This window comes from Acyrthosiphon pisum, unplaced genomic scaffold, assembly GCF_005508785.2.
Source record: "Acyrthosiphon pisum isolate AL4f unplaced genomic scaffold, pea_aphid_22Mar2018_4r6ur Scaffold_20889;HRSCAF=22431, whole genome shotgun sequence".
Lineage (NCBI taxonomy): Eukaryota > Metazoa > Arthropoda > Insecta > Hemiptera > Aphididae > Acyrthosiphon > Acyrthosiphon pisum.
This window is the reverse complement of record NW_021770294.1, coordinates 22583-33014: the sequence shown is the minus strand read 5'-3', so window position 1 is coordinate 33014 and position 10432 is coordinate 22583. Positions and strand designations below refer to the sequence as shown.

The window sequence follows — 10432 nt, the reverse complement described above, 5'->3', positions numbered from 1 at the left end:
GATCTAAAGATAATGTACTGTTGCATGAATATTTTGTTGAAAATAAAAATCATTACCGTTATGTAAGTGCTACTTATACCAATGACATTTTGAATATAATGGCACAACAGGTTTTGCTTAATATAATAAATTCTATTAAGGAAGCTGGTATATTTAGTATACTAGTTGATGAAACTCAGGACCTATCTCGACATGAACAAGTTTCTTTTATCATTCGATTTGTTGACGACTCATTTCAAATACATGAACAATTTTTGGGGTTCTACAAAACTAGCCATACTGATAGTGAAACACTAGCCAATTTAATAAAAAAAGTGTTATCAGATAGTGGATTGGATATTCAAAACCTGCGAGGACAGTGCTATGATGGAGCAGCAGCCATGCGAGGATCTTATACAGGTGTTCAAGCACGAATTCGCGAGGAAAACCCAATTGCACTGTATGTTCATTGTTATGCCCATATCCTTAACTTATGTTTAGTGGATTTATCAAAACAGGTGTCATATGTGAGGAACACATTTGGTACTCTGCAGTCTCTTTATAGCTTTGTGGGAGCTTCATCAAAACGAAATGCAGTCTTTGAATCTGTTTATTTGGCAAGCACACAACATAATGGACCAAAAAAGTTAAAAAGCCTAAGTGAAACAAGATGGAGTTGTCGTGCAGAAGCATTAAAAGCTGTATTATTAAATTTTAGCACTCTAATAAATACATTAGAAGAAATATCTGAAAATAACATCAATTCTGGAGCAGAAGCCACTTCATTAATTGGTAACATTCAGAATTTTGAATTTGTATTTTGTTTGATAATTCTTCAAGAAATAATGGAACACACTAACGTGTTATCCAAATATTTACAGTCTATAAATATTAGTTATATTACTGTAATTGAAATGTGCGAACAGACAGTTGATATTTTAAAAGATATGAGAACAGATACTGAATTCCATAAAAGATGGATTCAAGTAATTAAGGTAACTGGAGAGAATAATATTGAACCACCTAAATTATCCAGAAAAAGAAGAATACCACAAAAATACGGTGGAGGTGAAAATGGCCCTCAAAATGTTCCAGTTGAACAATATTATCGAATAAATATATACTTCACAGTCTTAGATATAATAATAAAAGAAATGGAGGTACGTTTTAAGGAGAATCAACTCCAAATTTTGAATGGACTGAAGAATTTGATTATAAATGACAACTTTGAAGAAAATATGTTAACATTAGTATGTAATACTTATAAGTTAGATATGCAACCATTAAAAAATGAACTGAATATTTTTAATAGAATGTTTGCATCCAAATACCCTAATATATCTGGAGAAAGTAATATATTTAAAAAAAAAAGTGAATACATAGCAAACCATGATATAAGATCAGGATTTCCTTTAACATATACAATTTTTAAAACATTTTTAACAATTCCTACGAATACTGCTTCGTGTGAAAGAAGTTTTTCTTGTTTACGGCGTTTAAAAACTTATCTGCGGACAACTATGGGCCAAGAACGTCTCAGTAGTTTGTCATTGTTACAAATAGAAAAAAATCAACAAATTGATGAAGAAAAAGTTATTGATGAATTCAATAGCAGTGTATCAGTTTCTGGACGTCGCTTAGCATTAGCATAATTATTGTTATAATTAAATACTTAAATGTTATGTATTATTTTTAATAAAAAAAAATTTTCTTTTTTAATATATATCTTGTGTTTTTAAATATATGCATTTAAAATGTACAGATTATGAATTATGATGATTTTAGTTTTTATATGTATTTCACTGTATTTTTGAATTTTCATTGAATATTACGAAATTGGTCTTTTTGATTATTGGACCTATGAAAGCTTTGCACCTGCTGAAATTTAATGGAATTACGCCAATGCCACCAAAGATCTATTTACTGAATTTAAAGTTCTTACGACGCAACAATTATTTTACAGAAATGCCCTATATTACACTTATAAATTTAATTTAATAGAGTTCAAACCTAAAAACTATAATACACGACAAAAAAATAACTTTGAAATACCTACTATTCGTATATTGAAATCTAGCCGATGTTTTTCGCAAGTGGGTTTGAAATTACTAAATAATATTCCGCTGCAAATTATTAATAGTACGTCATATAAAATATATAAACAATCTATTAAATTATGGTTGTTAAAGAATACTAGTGACCTACACCCTATGTAATATACCAGTGTACCTATATGATGTAGTCTATTTATTTATTTACTTATATATAAATTCTATTTTTTATGTAAATTTTTTTTTTTTTTCTTCTTTTTTATATATTATATTATATTTACTTATTTTTTGCAATTTATGCTTTAATTACTAGAAATGTACAGATATGTCTATTTATATATTATATTTTTGAATTGTAGTCTGATATGACACAATTTCTTACGAAATACCTAAAATTTTTATAAAAATTGTAACTTAGCTCTTAATAGTACTCCATCATCACCGATAAGAGGTTATCCTCAGTGGTGAGATGAGCCATTTAACCATATTATATATATCGAAATTGTATCTTCTCTTGGCCAATAAAAAATATTATTATTATTATTATTACATGTATACAAATAATTTAGAACATAGAAGTCATTATGCAATGAAAAATTTTGAATTTTATTCCTTAAATCATAATATATTTTAAATTTTCTATAGTTTTGGTGTACTAAAGTGTTCGTTTTTGGGCCTCTTTAGGACATATAGCGCTCCCGGTGGTGACGACTATCTGTAGTAAAATTTTCAATCAAGTTTTCAAACAAGTGACGACACCTTATCAATACACCTTGGTTCACGGTAAGATGAGTGTAACCTTCGTCTTTCAAACAATCGTAACTCTAAATTTATCAAACCATAATTAATATCTTAATAATGTAGGTATAATTTATAATTTGTGAATTAAAAAATGGATTGTATACTTTCCAACAATCACTAATTATCAACGTTCCGGGTAAAATCCAATCTTTAATTGCGACCAACAATGTTTCCTTATCTCTCCGCTCGACAGGTAGGTATTAGTTAGAAATGTAATGTAATAACGGATCACACGGCGCGTTGCGCGTCGCGTGGAGTGGTATAGCGCGGTACAGTTGACGCGCCGTCTGATCGGTATTGCGCGGCAAGGTTTGTATGAGCGCCGCGCGGCGCGTGGCTTCCCGACAATTGTCGGTCTTTGTGTCACGCGCCAAAGGAAAATTGGCGCGGCGCATCTTATCAATCAAACGGCGCGTCGGTATTAATTGTTTATCAATGTATCTATTTATCATTTTTCATACTTTGAACTAAATTTATTAAATATTAAATATTTATTAAATTTATACTTATAAATTACTACTACTATATTATAAAATGGAATGGTCCAATGAACAAATTGCACAATTTTTGGAGCTGTACGAAGGTGAGCCATCTATATGGAATCCAAGTGATGCAAATCACAAAATTCGGAACCATGTTCATGATAACATAAATACTAAAATATCTAGGTACTTACAGTTGAACCTCTAGGTACCTTAGTTTATGATTTAAAATTGTATTCTTTTGTGATATTAACAAATAATACATCAAACTACATCAAACTTTTATGTACGAAAAATCACCCAATATTTCTAAGAACTGTACACAGTGCCACAGCTAGGTTTACCACCGTTGAACTTTTGTGTACACCAGATTACCGATAACCTATGAATACCAATGATTACCTTTGATGACCAATGATTACCTTTGATTACCAATGATTACCATTGATTAGCTATGATTACCAATAAAATTTAAATATTTTTAGGTTTCACATGTCTTTGGCCATCACTTAACACCAAATAAATCTATTCTTAGAGTAGGCAATACAATAATAAAATGTTCAAAAACAAAACCAAAATTATTCATAATAAATTAGTATTTAATTCAATAAAATTATTTAAAATACAGCTACTTTTGAAAATACTTTGAGGCTCATAATATTTAAAAACATATTCAATACCTACATAAAAAAGTATTTGAATACACATACACATTATATAGGTACCTATGTAAATTTATTATTTTATAAAATGTATACCCTCAGTTATAACTATATTTTAAAATAATTAAAATATTTTTTAATATAAAATTACAATACAGTACCTACCTACCTACCTCGGTACCTACACATTAATATTATACATAATAAATAAATTAAAACAAAATATATTAAAATTAAGTATGTAAAAATAATTTTTTGTTTTTAATTAATATTATTTTTCATATATATCAATGTTTTTGGGAAAGACATATAATAATTGTCTATTGTCTTGCACAAGTATGGGTTTGGGAAGAACTGTTAAAACCATATCCATAGTAATACTCAAAGTGTCATTTTGTTTCATAGAGAAATGTTTTTCCGGGTGCGAACAATGTTATGGGGTCCCTGCACTTGTATAATATAATTATAGATAGAATTTTTTTTACAATATTGTTTCTAAATTTCCCATAGAAACCAGCCTTATAACTTAACTTGTTTTTGTTACCTTGTGGTCTTAATGCTAAATTTACAATTAAAAAACAGCTAGTAATAAACAAATTGATATATCTTTTTTTCCAAAAATAAAGTGCTTTATCTGCACTTATTTTGCTACATTTTAAAAATGTTCTCCAGAAATAAAACCAAGTATTAAATAAAACATTATACACATTTGGTCCCTTTGATGTATCATAAACATTGAATTTCGGTTAAAAATAAATAAAAATATAAGTACACAAGATATAACTCGTTATGTTAAACAATTTAATCTCTGACATCTGTAGCTCTATTATTATGAATAGCCAATGAGAATTTTCGATTTTTTTTTGATTTACCACATGTCTTTTGACTTGTTGTTTACTGCCTACTATCAAAGGTACACACTACAATACTATACATTTCTGAGTCCCAATTTCTCTTAACTGAGGCTCCTTTTTGAGCCACCCACTATTTCTATTATGGCTTACTTTTATCACCATTTAAACAAATTAGTGAATAATCAATATTAGATCCAATATAATGCCAAATATTAATATTTAACATATTTCTGCAAAGTTTGTCTTTTAAAGTACCTAATATAAAATTAATAACACTTTTAAACTTAGGTATAAATTCAGATTTATTTATTTTAGTATAATATTATATATTTTAAAAATTGTGTTGTTAATGAAATTTCATTACTAAATTGTATATTTATAACAGATTAATTTAATTAATTTAATTTATTAGATTATTTAATGACATAATTTAAAAAAATAACAAATTTATGATATTAAATTAAATCACTTGTCGTTCTGCCAAGTTACTACACCGTTGGATACAAAATAATCAGCAAATAAATCTCTAATTCTTAATGGTTCTAATCCTGATCTTCTTGGCACCCTTTGCACTGGCATAAATGAGGTCATACTGCCTTGGTCTTCTCTCCAGGATCCTGGCTGAAGTTCGCTTTCTTTTTCATTATCGAATACTCCTGGTGGAGAATATATTCCACTTGAAGTTTTACTTCTTCTTAAGTAGTTATGCAGTAGTACACATGCCGTAGTTATTTGAGAAACCTTCTGTTCACTCAGTAAAATCGGGTTTCTGAATACTCTAAACACTGAGGATAAAATGCCAAATACATTCTCCACTACACGACGTGCTCTTGACAGCCGATAGTTGTATACACGTTTTTTGTTACCCTTTTCAAAAACTCCAGAGTATGGCTTCATCATATGAGTTCCCAATGCAAATGCATTATCTCCTACGAATACATAGGGCACTAACTCATTTTTGTTTGAAAGTGGTGTATCTAATGGCAGCATAAGTTGATTTTTTTCTAATGTGGTCCATAGTGATGTATTTTTAAATACACCACCATCACTTATCCTACCCTGACAACCGATATCTACATAGGTGAACATGAGTTGGCATCAACTAACGCCATTAACACAATGCTAAAAGTTTCCTTATAATTAAAGAACTCTGATCCACTATTTATCGGGCATTGAATGACTATATGTTTCCCGTCGATTGCTCCTACGCAATGTGGGAAGTTCCATTTCTCATCATAGTCTTCTGCAACCTTCAGCCATTCTTCAGGATTTTTTGGTAACTGTAAATGTGACATTGATATTAACTATTGTTGTTTTATATCAGCCTTAATATGAAAATATTTAAATATTTATTTTTGATGTATTTATATAATATGTTTGTTTGGATTTTAAGGCATTAGCTGACAAATCTACTAGTGATATAGATGAAGACGATGGTGACCATGAACAGTACGAGGAAGAAGCAAATGAAGAAATGAACACTACTACTTCTTCGGTTACTCAAGAGAAAAGTGTTATCAACAATCCATTAATAAATAGAAAAAAATCAAAAAAAGACTGTAATCAGAAAATTATTGAAAATCGTATGGATGAAGCCTATAACATTTTAAAGAAAGTGTCAAATGCACCCATTAGCGATGAATGTTCTTTATACTCAGAGTTACTTGCAAAAAAATTGAGGAATTTAAAAGATGATAATACCCGTGAATTTGCAATGCATGAAATCGACAATTTCCTTTATGCCCTTAAACAGAATAATACTGAAGCATTAACACGGTTTTCTGATCAGTATCGTCTCCAACCATCATCACATTATCAGACTTCACAAAATAATTTGAAACTTTCATCTCACTCTCAACCATCACCAGATTATACAAATATATCACAACATTACCAGACACCACAAGCTTATTTGGCACCTTCATCTCACTCTCAAACATCACCAGATTATACAAATATATCACAACATTACCAGACACCACAAGCTTATTTGGCACCTTCTTCTCACTCTCAACCATCACCAGATTATACAAATATATCACAACATTACCAGACACCACAAGCTTATTTGGCACCTTCACCTCGCCCTCGGTCATCACCAGAATATACAAATCTATTACCACATAACCAGGCACAACAAACTTATTTAGCACCTTTACCTCGCCCTCGACCATCACCAGAACATGGAGTACCATCACCACAAAATCATGTTGCATCTTCGCTCAATTCCCAGATTTCATCAGATTATTCAAATTCTCAGTCATCAAATATTACTGCTTCTCAAAATAAAAAGATAAAAACTTCAGTATCTCAAAATGAACTAAGTTTTGATGGATAATTTAAAAAATCATAGGTTGACTTTTTATTCGGTCTTACAAAATGTATATATTACCTATATGAATTAATTATATACAAATTATTATATTACATTAACAAATTTTACTTTTATCTCGTCTTTCAACTCTTCTATTAATGCTGCACATACTTCTTGTACACAATTTGAAATAGTTTGTGGAGAGAATTTAAACAGGTAAGACAAGCTGATAAAACTGTCACCAGTGGCCAAGTATCTTAGTGTCACTGCTAACCTCTCTTGTACTGGTATACATTTCTGCATGTTGGTGTCCATTTTTGAAACAAAAGGCCCAATCTTATTTAAAAAATATGCAGTCACCTGATGACATTCTACAAAAATTATCAAATTTTCTTGATGGATTTATTTGAATGTCATGTAACAAATGTGTTGCGTTGTATCTATAAAAAAATGAAATATTTAGGTACATTTATTAGCTATTATATAAAAACAATAAAAAAAAGTTAATATGGTTACCTACTTAACTATTTGCACTTTAAAAATAGAGCACATTCAATGATTCCTAACAGTATCTTTTTATCTACTACCTAGTCATTTTATTAAATAATTGTAAAACATAGAAAATCCTCTATTTTTAATTGTCAAATGTTTTTACAAGTGCTCTTTTAAAGGTTTTAAAATCATTTTTTAATAATGACCTAATGTTTTTTTTTTTTTTTAGTTTATTTGTTTTTATTTTAATAATGTAAAATATAATACAACTGTGAAAGAAGTTTATATTCATTTTTTTTTTAAATCATTTAAAAGTTAGTAAAATATAATATAAACGTTAAGTAAATTATGAATTATACACATACTACCCTCCTTGTAGATGGATGCATATTATAACATATTATTTGGTCTAACTACAAGTATAGTTATAGGCACACATAGGTGCAATTAGTGGGGTGGTGTAGGGGGGTGTCCTATAAAAAACTTGCAAATCCCACTAAAAAACTATTCTGAATTTGGTTGAAATCCCCAAATTGTTTTACTTTGATTGCACCTTTAAGTATAATATAGGTGTTATAACATGATTAAAATAAATTAAAAATTCATTAAGATTGGTACAACCAAAGGTCCCATTGGACACTGAACACACTGCACATGACGTGACGATAAAATATAGTTGGACTAATAGAAAATAGAATTAAACCATTTAACCACTAACTTATAAATACTAAAATATTTGTTTTTTTTAAATTATATACTAAATATTTAACAAAAAACTTTTTAAAAGTAGTAAGTACTTTTTTACAACACTTGTGCTAAGTTAAAACAGTTAAAAATAAAATATAATTAAAATGTACTTACTTATTCCGACTTTTGTAGTATGCATTAACCCAATAACGTTTTGTTTTTGGTTTTTTTTTGGTTTCACTAGCACTTTTTAAAACTTGTCCACTTAGTAGGACATATGCAGCTGCACAAACAGCAAGTTTTGATTTTTCGTCAGTATAATCCATAATTTTAATAATATAATTGTGCAAGTATACGTATACGAATCACGATTAATAATTAATTAACACCACAGTCCACAACACGACGTGCACTGACGCACAGTCACTTCAAATTAACAAAAGGAAATTGAATTTTTACGCGCTAAGATTAGAATAGTGTACCTATCACAATGGATAAGAATTGATGATTCCAGAACGAGACGCGCCTAGGAGAAACTTGTTGAACTATGACGTTCCGTCTGATCACACAGGCGCGCCAAGTTGTCGCGCGGAACTTTGGGCGGGTTGTTGCGCGGTATATACACTCCACGCGACGCGCAACGCGCCGTGTGATCCCACCTTAATAAAATAAAATTATCAAGAGCACAAATTAAAATACAACTTAAAAATCCGAGTAGGTGTGTACCTATATTGAATATTGTATTTCAGTACACATTTTATATTATAATATATACTATCTCATTTCGGCATTAATCTGTTATTAAAATATATTATTCTATGAATAGTCTGTAGTCGGTGATGTATTGCTAAAAAATTTGTGAATATATACTACCTAAGTAAGATTTTCACGTAAAGGTAGGTTACAGTGTAAATACTTAATCATTTTTCTCAACTGGTACATATCAAAAAAATTTTTGTAACAACTATAGAACAATGTATAATATTATATTGGTCTGCTGAAATTTTTTTGGCCTACTTACCTACTTAGAATACCTTACAAAAACTTGAAATGACGACCCTTAATTAAACAATGGTAGTATGTATTTCATTTGTGTTTACGTTTCCTTGTAACGCGCTAACACTAAGAAAGTAAGAACACTATTTTATAAAACTTAAACAAATTGCCTATGGGGGGAGGATCTGACCCCCACATCACCCCTCTTGTATACGCTCCTGTCGACTACATTATCTCGTTAAAATTAATAAATATTTTTTAAAACTAATTATTATTGTATAAGATTTATAATATTCTATTGTATAATAATATATTGTAAATCCTAATCCTAATGGACTTTGCCGCCTGGGTTAAATTAAATACAAAATAAACTATATTATGTACCTAGGTAGTCTATACATTGTTGTGTTGTCGACTAATATGATATCGTAATATAGGTGTCCGTCGCGACTCGCGACCGTCGTCTTTTCTTCTATGCCGGCTATTGTAATTATTTGTTATACAGGAATAGCCGACGTCGCGACGATAACGACGACCACCAAGGAAATACCTACGATATACGAACGCGCATACCTGCACTCACCCACAATTATAGTACAATACACAATAATAATATTATCTAATCTTATACTTACAAATTTGCTATAGGTAGTGTAGCATACAAATTACAAGTTAACAACAATGTTGCGAGTTGGTATAAATTCTGGATATTGAAATGTACAATAATATTTTTCGCAGCTGCACGGCCGTAGTTACAAATTACAATCATCACAATAATATTAATTATTAGATATTATAATATCTTACAACAACGTCACAACTATTATTTTTATAAAAGTATAAAAATTAATAAACTTCACGTTTCTATATAATATTCTACAAACTTGAGTAGATACTACCATGGTTTATTATTGTACATTGCCCATATTGTTATCAAACAAAAATAAAATGTCAGCGTAAGGGTACGGTCCATATAATAGCATATAATCAGAATCGTTTTTCTTATACAATGATATTATATATCATTGAATTCAAATTTAACACCATCCATTACAGTGATCCACTTGTAACCTACTGTACAGCAGAGCGACATCCACTTACCCAACTTTTTTTA

The 10432-nt window shown here is 29.7% G+C and overlaps 1 protein-coding gene across 1 annotated transcript; it reads left to right on the top strand.

Annotated features, from left to right (window-relative positions):
* The first annotated feature begins 98 nt into the window (after positions 1–98).
* Positions 99–1631, top strand: LOC103309042 (zinc finger MYM-type protein 1-like). The gene is made up of 2 exons (XM_008183546.1): positions 99–1073; positions 1152–1631. Exons 1-2 carry the CDS (start codon positions 99–101, stop codon positions 1629–1631), a joined length of 1455 nt encoding a protein of 484 aa, XP_008181768.1.
* The last annotated feature ends 8801 nt before the right edge of the window (positions 1632–10432 follow it).

Bases quoted from the DNA above. Each gene is read 5' to 3' on its own strand.
- LOC103309042 (XM_008183546.1), top strand. From the start codon at position 99: ATGGCACAACAGGTTTTGCTTAATATAATAAATTCTATTAAGGAAGCT. The intron at 1,074-1,151 runs GTTGAACAATAT...GTACGTTTTAAG, and splicing joins ATGGCCCTCAAAATGTTCCA to GAGAATCAACTCCAAATTTT.